General features: G+C 37.3%; 1 protein-coding gene and 1 non-coding gene across 2 annotated transcripts in view; both read left to right on the top strand.

Annotated features, from left to right (window-relative positions):
• Positions 1 to 4,332: 4,332 nt before the first annotated feature.
• ACTR3 (actin related protein 3) overlaps positions 4,333 to 14,773 on the top strand; it is a 100,282-nt gene continuing 89,841 nt past the window's right edge. Inside the window, exons 1-2 of the mRNA XM_077153582.1 lie at positions 4,333 to 4,429; positions 4,585 to 4,755. Coding sequence (XP_077009697.1) covers positions 4,712 to 4,755 — 44 coding nt within the window. The 5' untranslated portion in view covers positions 4,333 to 4,429; positions 4,585 to 4,711. The remainder of the gene's footprint in view (positions 4,430 to 4,584; positions 4,756 to 14,773) is intronic.
• LOC143678583 (small nucleolar RNA SNORA38) lies at positions 11,426 to 11,560 on the top strand. Its single transcript, XR_013173364.1, has one exon. It is a non-coding gene; the product is annotated as a small nucleolar RNA SNORA38 (small nucleolar RNA).

The raw sequence follows: 14,773 nt of genomic DNA, 5'->3' as shown, positions 1-14,773 counted from the left end.
TGTTCAAACAAATGATCATGGTGATGAATACACGACTGTGTGATGATATTGTGAGCTACTGATTGTACACCATGTATGGAATATTTATAAGTTTGTATATTGTTTTATCAATAAAAATATTAAGAAAAGAATTAAAAAAAGAAAATATATATGTTAAAATGATAAAAATGCAAAAGAAAATAAACAAATATCCAATATAGTGTCTTTAGTCCACCTTTCTCATAAATTCATAGGTCTATTTGTAAAAGAAAAGTGTAAATACAGAAGATTTGAATAACACAACACATATATACACAGGTATATATCTGTTTACAGCTATGAGGCTTTGTGCTAAAATCAGGGATTGATTAATCTGGAATTATTAGAAAAATTCTCATTAAAGCAAAAAATAAAATTTAAACTGCTATACTGTAACATTGCACAAGAGACCCTAGACTATGCAATAAGAGAAGACAACACAGTAAGAAAAGCCCATATTGAAAAAAAAATGAACCATTCACTATATAAAGATAGTTGATGGGAAATTAGAAAAATCCAAGCTACTCTACTGAAAAACTGCTAAAACTGATAAGAGCTCACCAAGTTAGCCAAATATCAGGTCAGTATATAAAAAGCAATTGTTTTCTTATAAAATCAACTCTCATTGCATATACATAATGATATATATATATATACATATATAAAAAGATCCCATTGACAACAGTAATAATAGCAACAACAAACAGGTACTGAAATATACCTAAGTGGAAATACGCAACCCTTTAAGGAGAAAATCATGAAACTTTACCCAAAGACTCAGAAAAAGTGGAGGGACAGGCGATCTAAATTAATGGAGCCACACATTTGTTCCTAAAGAAAACATTAAAATACTTAAAGGTGTTGACTATTCTCAAATTATCCTAAAAATTCATTGCAGTCCCAATCAGAATCCTACTAGGATAGTTTTATGCTTTTCTTTGAATTCTTACATGTTGTTTAGATCTTTCAAAATTAGAATATTCAAAAAAAATTAGAATGTACATTAGAAGTGGATAAGGGCTTGACAATCAAGGGGGAAATAGGACTGCAACTACATAATGGAGGCAAAGAAGAGTTTTCCTAGAATACAGGAGATCTTCTAGGGTGTCTCTTAGTACTACCATGCCCTGTGATTACAGTTAATGGAAAACTGCAATAACCCAATCCAGGCAAGAGTACCAATGGCCCAGAAACTTCAGGAATGAAGGTCTGGATCACCCCACTAGGCAAAAAACCATGGCCAGCTTAAGTGCTTGCTGAGGGTAAAGGGAACATGGAATGGGTAGGAGAAGAAGGTAGTGATAAATATGAACTACAACCATGTGACCAGTTACAGAACCAAGGACTGTGATTGTATGAATATTTATCCCTGTTTTGAGTATGTTTGCATTTGCGCATGAGCAAGTATCTTATTTTCCTCTTATGATATGACATAAGTTGTATTGCTCATGTTATAGTATTTAAGTCATAGAATATGAAGTTTAAGAGTGAATTTTACCTAAGGAGTTGCACCTTACTCTGGAGACATGTAGTACATTTCTGGTTGTATGGAGGACAGTTGAGTATTGTTAGGCAAAACATTTGTCTGTTATTGTGTTCTATTTGGAAATTAAATGGGTTTCAATGTGATGTGTATAGCTGCCAGGTTGACATAGGGTGAACTGTTATGGTTAGGTTCTCGTGTCAACCTGGCTAAACGTCCATACCCACTTGTCTGGTTAGGCAACAGACTGTTGCCACAAGGATATTTCATGGGTGGTTGATAAACCAGAAGGCTGGTATATTAAATCATCAGTCAGTTGATTGCATCTGTGCCTGATTACATCTGTGATCAACTACAGTCTCCCACAATGAGTTAATCCAATCAGTTGAAGGCTTTTAAGGAAGAAGAGAAACTCTTTCACTGCTTCTTCTGCCAGCTAGCCTTTCCTGTGGAGTTTGTCCAGACCCTTCATCAGAGCCACCAGCTTCACAGCCTGCCCTGTAGATTTTGGACTCTTCCATTCCCATGGTTGTGTGAGACACCTTTATAAAGCTCATATTTACAGATCTCACCTGTTGGTTTGATTTCTCTAGAGAACTCTTATTAACATACACACAGTACATTTTAGTATTTTTAAATGTTAATTCTGGGATTAATTCTCTGAGGCGTCTGGTTTTTTTTTTAAAAGTTGTAAACCAACTGGTGATATGAGAGATTTTTTTGAGCATTAGCTCTTCTATTATGAAGGTTTGCCCAAGTTGAATGCAAATTGAAGGGTCCTCCCTGTCTTTTCTGGGCACATGTCCTGTTCTGGGCTTGTGCTTGCTAGTGGCTTAGAGGTTCTCATGTTTACAGGAGTTTCAGTGTCTCTCTACTTTCCAGGAGACAGATTTTCTCCTTCTTAGGTGTTCCACCATGGAACTCAAGCCTTTGCCTCATGCTGTTTTGGTCAATGGTTTCTTATACTCCTTTCCAAGTGTGTCTCAAGCTGCTTTTGCCTGGAGGGCAAATTCTGGGAGAGTAAGGTGCACAGTACAGGAGCTGTTTTTCTCAGCTGCAGAGACCCACAAAGGGAGAGCTAGCTGACTTCGAATTGTCCTGGAGAAGTATGATGAGGAGCCAGGAGCTTTTTCCATGGCTCCCCAGAGGTGTGCTTTCTTGAGCTGCCCAGTAAATGTAGCCCTTTAACCTCTTCCACAGCTCTGAGCAATCATCCTGTTTGTCTCCCTGACAGTCTTTGTTTGAGGTTGATTGGAAAGACGGCTGCCCCTTAGTGATCCAAAGCTGTTCAACAAAAGCAGTGATCAGCAATTGGCCCATGTCCACCCTGGATCATGAGGTAGAATTTTTATGTCCTTTTCCGGCACCAGCAAGCCATGGCTGGGGCTAGATCCCATTCTTGCCAGCCAAAAGAGCAGGACTATAACCACTGTGGGAGAGGGGAATTTACTGGTATTTTCTGTAACTCGCCAGTGTCTTCCTCCTGCTCTTCCCTAGATGTGATATAGTGTTCTATAGTTGATACACTGTTCCTGCCTGTATAATAGTTGTTCTGGTGGAGGGACTGATTCCTGGAGCTTCCTATTCTGCCATCTTCCCACAATCAAATATTTACTTAGCTTTTAGAAGCCATTTCCTCAGAGAAGACGTCCCTATTTTCCACTTTCCCTCAATCTCTCATCCTTTCCCCCATTTCTCACAATCTCTGGCTTCCTTTCTATTGCTGTTAACACTTTTTTGGGGGGTGGGGGGCATTCCATAACTGTAAAGTTGATGAGAGCAGAGACTGTTCTTTGCCTATTGAATATTCGGGATCAGCACATTCCACTATAGGGTAGGTGAGCAATAATTACCTGTGAAATGAATGATTGAAAAACCCGCATTTCATGCCCCAGGTCCACCTAACACCAGACGATGTGATCTTCTGGGGCCTCATTTAAGGAAATCCAGGATAGTTTATCAAGATAAACTTGGTGGAGGGAAAAGTTATCATGAAACTTCTAGGTTCCAAAATCTGCACATCAGACCTGGGAACTTGATAGAAACGCAAATTCTCAAGCCCACTCCAAACTAACTAATCAGCAAACTCTGAGGGTGTCGACCAGCAAGCGTGGTCCCTCCAGGTGATTCTGATGAATACAGTTTAAGAACCACTGATTCAGGCTTTCCAGTTTTTCACTTTTATTTTAAAAATTTTTGGTTTTTAATCCCTAATATTATTCTGCAAGTAGAATCTTACTACTCCATATTAAATCCTTTCCCATCGTTCCTTCACAAAGGTCTATCATTGTAGAGTATATTACATAGAACAAATTCTTGGGATGGTTGCCGTCTTTGCAGCCACAGGCCTGCCCTCTGGATAGTCTACAATCTAAAGCCCTATAACAATGTAGAAGTGTAACTGAATAAAAGCTCCGAACAAAGGCAGAGTAACAGCCATGGTGCAAGCCTTTGTTGCTCAGTTTCCTGATTGCTCTACCTTTCTGAAATCCCTTCTCTTCACACGGAAATGCAGCCACTCAAATCCTAAGAATAGTTGTGTGCCGCTGACAACGTTTTCAATTAGGCGATTTTCCCCTGAGCACTGGCGAAGACATTCGGGATTGCGGGATGCACCTCCACATCTTCCCAAATCCAGCACAGGAATTACTGAAACTAAATGGAAGGGTGGAACCGAAAAGCCCCTTCAAGCTTCAGAAGGAGAACTGGTGGCTCGGCACACTTCCTCTACTCTCTTGGAAAACCCGTAGTGGCACTCGCTAGCGTCAGGACGGGAGCCGCGGCCGGTGGCCGGTTGCCCACTGCGCATGCTCCGTCGCCCCGCCCGCTCGGAGCAGGAAGAGGGAGCGCTCGCGGCCTGGTCCTGGCCTGGCCCGGGCGTCGGCACCGGCGGCCATCTTGGTTTCCCGGGGAAAGGCGGTGTGAGGGGTAGAAGTTGTAGGGTGGGGGCAGGAGTGAGGGGGAGGGAAAAGAAAGGGGGAGGAGGCCGCGGCGGGACAGGGCGGGGACTGCCTGCTTGGGTTGCGGAAGTGGTAGCCGCTGACCGAGACTGCCGCCTTCTCGCTACTGCTCTGGCTTCCCAGTTCCACCCGGACGGAGAGGGCAGCCCGGCTGTGAATGGTCAGATAGCCCCCATCTCGCGCCGCCAATCCCCGGCCCCAACCAGCACGGAGCAGACGCCGGCAGTGGCAGCAGCAGGCGAGGAGGAAGATGGCGGGACGGCTGCCGGCCTGTGTGGTGGACTGTGGCACTGGGTAAGGGGGCTGAGAAAGGAGGGAACGAAGGGGCTTGACGACCGGGGGTGGGGAAACTGAGGCGGAGGAAGGAAAAATGGCGGGGGAGGGAGGAGGCCGGAGACTGGGAGATGAATGGTGCGGGGAGGTGCCGCTGCCGGCTGTGTCAGTCGCTGCTCCTTGGGTGGCGAGGGGTGGGGCTCGGAGCCAGGGGGCCTCCCTCACCCGGTCGCTTCACCCTCCTGGGATCTCAGCGGGGGTTCGGGGCTGCTGAATCCCCGGGGAGCGTCTTCCTTCGCGCGACCCGCTCCTACCCCTTTTCCCACCTCGCGGACGCTGCTGGCGGGCGGTGGTGGAGGTGGTCGCCTAGCCTGGCCCTCCCGGGGTTCCTTTGCCTCCGCGCCCCACCCTGCCTGTGGGCGCCGGGACGGAGGGGACAGAGCACGGGGACCCGCTTGGAGGGAGAAGAGAGAAGCGTCCCTTGGAGGTTTTGCAAGATCGCTGAGACAACGCTGCCCCGGGTGTGGGTGGGGATAGGGAAGGATCGGACTCTTAAAATGGGAACCTAGAACGGGGCTTTCATTAGACTACCCACCTCCCCTTCCTTTTCGACTCCCGGTCTTTTCCATCTCCCTTTGCGTCTTTACGGGTGAACCAAGTCACATTTTAATTTGAGGGAGAAAGATGTCATGTGTTACTTCTGCTTCAAAAAAGTCCCTCAGTGAGCAAGCGCGCTACAACTTCCTTAGTTTTGTCAAAGCCTCTTCCTGCTTTCAGTCTTTTATACCCTTATAAGGTAGTTTTTCGTTTCCAACCTGAGCATATTTTATCAGATCTTTGAAAATTAAGCAGGTTTTGAATGGACTGAATTACCGGTGCTAGGTGTTAATTTATGTGAACTTAAAAAAATGTATGTTCCACTGGGGAAGAGGTAAGGGGGACACCAAGGAAAATAAACCATTAAGTTGTATGCTTTCTGTGGTGGTGACTTGAGAAAAAAGGTATAGAGGTTATTACAAAACCGTTGTGCTTAATTTTCAAGGAGTTGATTATGATAAATTTGTAGTTCCCTTTGTATTTTAAAGCGTTCTAGCACAATGTATAGTTAGTTATGTAGAGAATAGACTTTATATTTTTAAAATGTAGACTTTTATGTTAAATATTGAACTATCTTTTTTATTTGTGATGCTGTATTATTACACCTCTTTATTTCTGAAAACAGGCTACATTTTAGGGGATAGGGAGGTATTAAAAGGGAGGATTACCAGCCTTCTGCCCCCCCCCCCCCGTTTATTATTCAGCATATCATTAAAAGTATTGGTGGGCCACTCTTACTTGCTATTATATGAAATTTCATCTGTTTTCAAGCTCATAACTTAATGCTAGTGTGGTAATTTCCAAAGATCCAGCAGCACACAGGGAAACAACTGACATCTTAATATTTTCGCTTGGAAACATCACCTAGTTTAGCGATGGCACTTCTCTGTATTTGTTTGATGGGCAGTTTATTAATGTTAACTTCTTCTTAAGGCAGACTTATTTTCCTGATGAGCATTTTTTTTTCCTCCCTACTTAGCCTAAATTGTGAGTAAGTAGTTTTATGTTTAGGGTCAGTTTTAAAATAAGATTTGGCTTGACAGAGTAGGTTTCTTTTCAGGTGTGTTTTGTTAAAGTGAAAAACACTGCCTCATAATTAATATGTGATGATTTAGGAATAACTGGCGTATCAATAAAAATAATGATTATATCACTGTTGAATAGCATGCCAACATCTTAAGTAATAAATTACTTTTTCTTTCTCCATCTCCACTTTTGAAATACAGTTTTTGTTATCTTTGAAGTAGTATAGTAGGTTAACTGACCTTACGAGACCTCATTTCTGAAAGGGCCATCTTAAATTTAAACAAATGCTGAATAATTAGGAATGGGTTTAGACTATACCTAGCTTATTTCTATTCCACTATAGTACATTTGTCACTGCTCTTCTTTCGGTCACTAGACAAGGAGAGGTAGCTAACTGGACACTCATGATTTGAATGGAACTGATTAGGAGTCCCACTGTCCCTTCATTATCTTTTACCATCTGCTACAGTAAAAAATTCCGCCCTAAGAAATTAATTTCTTTTGGTTCCCACAAGGCATTCTTGGTCTTTCCAGTTGCCTGTTGAATCCAGTTCCTGGAAAGTTACACCTTTGGCTTCATTAATGTATTGAAGATAGCTAGTTGAGATTATGATAAGCATCTCTAAGTAAGGCCTTAACAGGGATTTTTATGTTCCAGAATACTGTGGTCCCCAAATACAAACTGTATTTAATTATCTGTGTGTTCCTTTATGCTTTAGAGAAGGCATTCACCTCTTGAGTCACTAATTACAATTAACCACTTAATGTAAATGAAAAATTATAACCTGAGTCAAGTTGCTCATTCCATTTCATTATATAATTTAGGCAAAAATTGGCAGAAAAATTATTATGAAACTTGTTAGTCTTAGGATAAGAAAAGCTGTGTGATTTAGGAAACATGATTATCAAAACAAAATTAGGGATCCTCCAGCAAAACTCAACATAAGTAAAAGAATTACGTAGGCTCATCATAAAAGAAAATACTTATTTTGAAAAGTATTCAGAAAGAAGTACTCCCTTCACGTTGATACACATTTTCTTTTGGCTTGTACTGGAAAAGCAATATAGAAAATAATTGGGGCACAGAGAAACCCATTCATAGAGCTGGTTGCCTAAAATCTAAATTGCGGAATTTAAGCCTGTAGTGATGAGGAAAGTATATACTTTTAAAAACATTGTAACACTTGAAAGGAAAGAATATATCAAATTACTTTTTGCATGTTTTAACTGAAAGTTCTCCAACACTCAAACCAAATAAGGAATTTTTATGTTGTAGCTCGGCTATAGAGCTTTGCAGTGTGAAGTTCCCTTTTCCCTTTTATGTCTTTTTTATCCCCCTGCATTGGTGAATTATGTCCATTGATTATGCTATCAGTGGTTAATGTAGCTATGTAGTAGAATCTTGGATCTTTGCAGATTTAGAGTGAATTACAGAATTTTCCCGACTGACTTAAACATCTTAGCCATCTTAAAATGTAAACATAAATGTTTTGTTGGAGTTAATGAATGAGAAACTTATTTTATTCATCTTGTGATCAGTTTCATCAGTTGGTAGGGATAGTTTGATCTTGGTCTAAGAGCAGTGGGGAAGAGCTGGGTGGGTGAGAAAAATCATATTGGGAAGTTCATGTTTCTTACATGTATTCTGTTAATAGTATTTTAATAATAATGCTGTTTCTCCAGCCATCTTCAAAGGACAAAAACATTAAAATTCTTATCCCTTGATGGGTCATGTTTTTGCATGCTATTTGAAATAAGTATAATAGACATGTCTTGCGAAGTCAGATTTTTGCTTATATTTACCTAAAGTCTCTCTCTTCTTCCTTTTCTGCCTGCCAGTTTTGTGCTGAAATATGTCTTTGGATTATATATTTAATATCTAATGAACTTCCCAGCCTTATTGTAAAACGCAGTTCAAAATTTTTATTTTTAAGCTCAGAAGGGAAAGGTTCACTAGCTGAGGACCTGCTGGCTAGGCCTTTTATTTGTTGTCTAATTTAATGTTATGGTAACTATTATTTCTGTATTTTACAAGTGAGAAAATCCGATTGGAAACTTTAAATTACTTTTTTTTTGAGGGGGGGGGAGTGCATAGTCTGTGTATCAAATCTGGGTCTCCCGCATGGAAGGTGAGCATTCTACCCCTGATACACCCATGTGCCCTTATATTACTTTTTGAAGGTCTTGACATTAGCAGGTGGTGTGAGTTGCTATTTGGACTTGTTTTTTGTATTTAAGCCCTGTGTCTTTCTCTTGCAATTTAAGGCCCCTGTCCCGACCTCACAGTTGCTTTATTTTTACTCGTGTTTAATCTGCTTATTCCTGTGTGTAGTCTTGTTTTAAGTTTTTTACTCCTAGCTTTATGAATTTGATTTAATTCATTAGAGAAGTTTTTCTGTACACATCCTTTTGACTTGGTTTAGATTCCCCCCCTCCCCCACAGAATATGTGAATACCTAGACCATTTCCTTGTCACTTGGCTTAAAATGAATATCTAGAGAAAATATTTACTCTCTAGGTTTTGTTTATCAGGAAATAATAATAGCTGACATTTATCAAGGATTATTATGATGCTTGTGCTAAATACTTTATGTTATTTCCTTTACTTTTCAAATATATCTGAGAAGTATCTTTATTTTGTATATATATATATATATATATATATATATATATATATATGGCAGGCAAGAACTCTGCCTGTTGAGCCACCGTGGCCTGCCCAAAATAAAAAGATAAAATAAAAATATATTTTTTATTTAAATAAAAAGATAAAATATTTTCTGTTCTTTGCTCCTTGCAAATAAAAAGATAAAATAAAAATATCTTTTTATTTTATTTTTAAAGTAAAAAGATGTTTTATTTTATAAAATAAAATATCTTTATTTTATAGACAGGAAGAATTAGACTTATTTGAGGTTTAGGTAATTGCTCAAGGTATCACAGTAAATAAATGTGGCAGGCCACTACACTACATAGTCGTCTTATATAGAGAATGATCTTGTGCCAATTTTAATAATTTAGATATCTTTGGAAGAATTCATTTATAATATTTTAAAGGCAGAAAGCAGTGTTAAGAACTTAAGGATGGCTTGCAAAAGTGGAAAAAGTGGTATTGTTAAATCAAGGCTCATTATGTACTTAGCAACAGCCCAGGCACTCTTGGAATTATAATGAAAGTGTATAATACAAATGAAAGTGTATAGTACAAATGAAAGTGTATAATACAATCTGCTCTCAAAAATCTTAATGAAATAAGAGCTAAGATGATTTAAAAATTAGAGGAGTGTAGAGATCTGCATTAAATCAGATGTTAGGGTATGTACTTTTCAGATGTAGTAGTCCTGTAGGTTGTAAGGAAAGTTTTATAGGGCACGAAGAGTCTGGCAAGTTTTAGTATGGGTAGGATTTGGTCTTTCCCTTTAAGGCTTTAGATAGATATACAGGAGGGATCATTTTAGGCAGAGAAAGGAAAAATATTTGTAGAAGAAAGGGAAGTGTAGGCACTTTTTTGTGTTTGGCCCTCCTAACATGATACACTGCACTATTCCCTTCATTTGTGAGTTGAGGATCCTGTAATATAATGTGGCTGTAGATTATGTAAGGTGGAAGAGAATTAACACTTATTGAATATCTACTGTGTACCAAGTATATATTATATGCCAGCAAATCATTGATTGCAGAGGAATTTTACTCAGTAAGGAGTAAAAATCCTTGAGTTAAAAACAGGAGTGAAATGTTGAAAATAGGGCTTTTCGAATATTTGAAGAATTGATTGTAGCAGGATCAGATGTAGGAAAGTATTTGTGATGAACCCATGAAAGTTGGCACATAGTAGGAACTCATTAAATCTTTCGTTGAATAAGTTAATGAATAGAGATTAGGGTGTGATTTTAAAAATTGTGTATCAGAAATACTCCATACCCAGTGACTCAGAATCTCTAGGGTCAGACCGAGGAATGTGCATTTAAATAGTCTTTCTAGATGATTCTTAAGTAGCCCACTTAGTGCCAGCTTTGCAGAAATTCTGAAATAGGGTATTTGCCATGGAAATGGAGCAGAAGAGATACATTTGGGCAACATTGCTTCTTTTGTTTAATGGTACTTTTCTTCTGACAATTACATTGTTTTGTACTGTTTTATTTATGGCTAGCAGGGGCTCTGTAGTCAGATCTCTTTTTGAGTTTAAGCTCTATCTCTTTAATAGCTGTATGGAGGTTCAGATTCTGTAGGTCTTATTTTTCCCATCCGTAATTTGGAGATAATGGTATCTGCCTTATGGGTTTCTTTTCTTTTTTTGTTTAATTTTTTGAATTTTAATTTTATTTTTTAAATACAAAAAAAAGAACAAATAGAAACATTCCTATTTTGATCATTCTGTTCACATATATAATTAGTAATTCACAATATCATCACATAGTTGCATATTCATCATCATGGTCATTTCTTGAAACATTTGCATCTATTCAGAAAAAGAAATAAAACAAAAACAGAAAAAAAGTTATATGTACCATACTTATGGGTTTCTTTTGAGATAATACATAAAAATGGTTCTTCATAGAGCCTGGCACGTACTAAGAGCTCAATACATTGCAATTATATAATGATCAGTTAGCTCCCTTTTTATTGAACACAGTGTTGTATGCTTATTTTCCTATCTCCTCCAGTACCTGACTTAACAGTAATTTGTGCAATCAAAGAATATTTTTTTTTTGCTGATTTGGGAGATGTAAAGAAGGTATAGCTAGGACTTTGTAGTTGATTCTAGTGGACAGCAAGTAGGAATCAATGAAGATTTCAAGATTGTGAGTTTGAGTGATTTAAACATGAAAGAAGTTGGGTTTTGAGAAACTGAGTAAAATTGGAATTTGTTGTTGAATTTGAAATGATCTATAATCAGAAATGTCCTTGAGGAAATAAAAAATTCAGGAACTTCAAGAATGAAAATGGAGAGTTGGGAATCATCATTATAATTTGTGAATTGAAAAGCTAATAAATGAGAGAATTAAAGGAGCAAAGAACAGAAAGATTGCATATCAGGTTTCCTCCTTTTGAAAACTGTGGATATATACCCTCCTACAAAGGTGTGTCTGTGGTTCCCTTTCCTTCGACACATAAGAATTGGAGGTAAAGAGCTGTGTGTGGACTTGGAGAAGTCTGGAGCCAGCTTGCACCCTACAGGCTCAACATCTCCCTTCCCGGGTTGGAAAAAAAAATTGTGGATATTTGACCTGGCTTTTGAGCATTTCAATGAGAAGAATGGGTGCACACATGTGAACATTTATAAGTACCTTAGAGTGGTGAATAATCAACTATTCTGACAACCCGTCTCTTTCATCCCACTTTCCAAAAGGCAAAATCCTTAGGAGAGATTAGCTCAAGATAGGCCTAAATTTCCCTCCACAGTGGTTTTCCCTGTCAAGCAGGCTTTCTGTCCCCCAGCAAGTGAAAACAGCTAAATGCTTAGACTAGGGGCGGAAGTGTGGAATGCTTAAAATATAGCTTCAAGCAGTGTATTTCTTAACAAAATTCCAGTATAATAAAAGCATTTGAATGCTCCCCTGTAATTCTTTTGGAGCGTTTAGCTTCTTTTATGACACCACCATCACTAATAGCCACGGATATAAAGAGGCAAGAGCAAAGCCGTAAGTAATAATAATACTAAATTAATGTGCTTTATAGCTTACCAAGCAGTTACAGCGTTCATGAATTATTTTTTAATTTATTTTATTTTATATTTTCATGACTTATTAAATAACAGTGTGAGGTAAGTGATGTTACTGGATTAGTGTTTGAAATTTGGTCTTTCAAATTCATGATTAATATTTCTTTTGTGCTGTTTGTTTTATAACTTTATGTGGACCCTTATATCATAAAACATAGAAGACACCTACATAATTAATACCAGAACAAAAAGACAAATATTATCTTATTTTTTCCACTTTGTAGAATTCTAAAAATTTCATTTCAGAACCTTCAAAATCCATTACAAACAGTTGATTTAAACTGAAGTAGTTTTTACGCACTCATTGCAATCAGGAAAGGAATAGCTTTGAATTTTTGTAGATTTAGAAGTATCCTTTTTCTCTTCTACCTCTCCTCTCCTTCCTACCCCAACACACATTTCAAAATAATATTTTTATCATCTGTTCTGATGCTAAATATTCCGTCTTTAAACATTTTCTCTTTCGTTTAAGAATTCTTGCCCTTTCTAAAAATTAGTACCTTTTTGAAAATTCAGTAAAAAAGAGGAATTAGGCTGCCAACAACTTTATAGTTCAGGATTGGTTTGAAACTATGTAAACATATAAACTATGTTTTTAGTATTGATCCATGCTAGACCACAAGTGTTTGCTTACTTAAAGCTTTAGAGCTTATTATAATTAACTTTTTACAGTGAGCTTTTCTTCTGCTATATGCATTTTTAAATTCAGTTACTTTGAGGTTACAAAAACAGCATTTAATGTATATTCACAAAACTTGCTTTAGTGACTTAAGGGAAATGTCTAATGACTCAAAATTATAAACCTGAAAAAGACGTTGGAGATTATTTAATCCACTCTTCATTTACAAATGAAACCAAGGTCCAAAATTAAGAAATAACCTTTCAGAAGTGTCCCTAGTTACTAATTGACTGCATTGTTGAATTTTCATAAATTTTCTTATGCGTTCACATTTATCAATTATAGTAGAAAATTTTCTAGGTGATGTTGCAGTTAAAGTAGTTTTGCCTGAGGCCTTGTGCAACATACACGTCAGAATTCTTTAGTGTTACTGTTGTAGTTTAGAGGCATACTGTACATACAGCACAAATAAAAAACTAATTTTATATTCCCCCAACATAACATTTTAAACCAATTTTGTTTTTGAGATAATTATAACCTCTGTAGAAACCCTATAAAGTAGGTACTATTATGTAATTTCCGTTTTAAAGATGAGGAAACAGAGAGAGAGTTATGTAATGTGCCCAAATAAATTGTGGGTATAGTTAAATAGAGAATCTAGAATTTGAACTCTGAGAGGGTCTCATTCTAGAGCCCATTTTTATAATGTCCCCTCCTTGGGCTATTATTCAAAAAAGGTGGTGACCTTTTTAACCCAATTTATAAAGCAGTGTTCCTCTTAAACATGCATATCTAAAAATATGTATCTTTAGAACTATTAACTTTTTGTTTAAGATATATAGGGAGGTTTTATTGACCATGGTATTGGTGTGATTAACATGGAATATGTACACTTTATATTACATAGAATTATTTGTTGGCTGTTTGAATATTGTAAGGATAAATATCTAAATTCTGATAAAACTGAAAATTGCCTGTTAATTCAGGCAGCACAATTAAGAAAATGATGTTTAATTACATACAACTTCAAAATGAAAGCATATGCATTTCTGAAGCAGCAATTTGAAATGAGTAATAGTGGACTATCTCTACTGGTGCGTTAAAAAAGTCATTCTTCTCTCACTAATGTTCACACAAAGCACAGAAATGATTAGTCAAAAAATAGAAAAAAGGAATCTATATCTATAAATATTCCTTTGAAAAAAATGTCTTTTTAAAATCATAGGACTTCTGTTGGGTATTTGCTTCCGAAAAATAATAATATATATGATTTCAAGGAAACAGGTAGATTTTTAAGAACAGAATTAAAAAGATAGCTATTTTTGGAGTATGTGACCATTTTGGATGTATTTTATCTAAAAAACCCTCAAAGTTTAGTAGTAAAAGCTTCTGTGTTTCCTGTTTGAAAGTCTTTATTTTACATTGTTGCGTCATAATAAAAAAGTAGAAATGACAGAGTAAAGGAAAGAGACTAGTTAGGGTTTTTTCCCCAACCTTTTGTTTTGTTTATTTGTTATTTATACAAAAGATTTATGGAGACTTTTACTGTTTTCCAAAATACCTTTCGAAGTAGATATAAGCTATCTACTGATTTTGGAAATTAGTCTTTATGGAAATGAGTTCTTTTCCTAGCTTTTACTGTGTATAGTAGTGTAAAGGCATTTTCCTTGATTTCCATGGCCCTGTATATGTAAATGACCTACCTTACTTGTTTCAAGTTGCCTTCCTACCAGGAAAGTTATTTAAAAAACAAAACAAACTTTTGATTTTTAAAAAAGTGAAAACAATAAACAGATTTAATTTTATGTATTATATTATATGAAAACTATAACATTGATAAGTAGAAATGAGAGGTGTTACTGGCTGTTTCAGTAAGAAATCTTGGATGCAAACAACCACAAAATCACTCTGGTAAAAAGGGAATTGTTGACTGGATATGTTGTAGATCATAAAATTGAGACAAAGACAGAAAAACCAGGCTCAGTAAAGAAGCAGAGACTAAGGGAGGCCCTAGGCAGCAGAAGTCACACCATGTTGCAGGAAGTCTGGCCAGAGCTGCAACGACACACAAGCAA

The sequence above is a fragment of the Tamandua tetradactyla genome, chromosome 3 (genome assembly GCF_023851605.1).
Source record: "Tamandua tetradactyla isolate mTamTet1 chromosome 3, mTamTet1.pri, whole genome shotgun sequence".
NCBI classification, from domain to species: Eukaryota; Metazoa; Chordata; class Mammalia; order Pilosa; family Myrmecophagidae; genus Tamandua; species Tamandua tetradactyla.
Note: the sequence above shows the minus strand (reverse complement) of the source record. Positions and strands in the feature narration are given on the sequence as shown.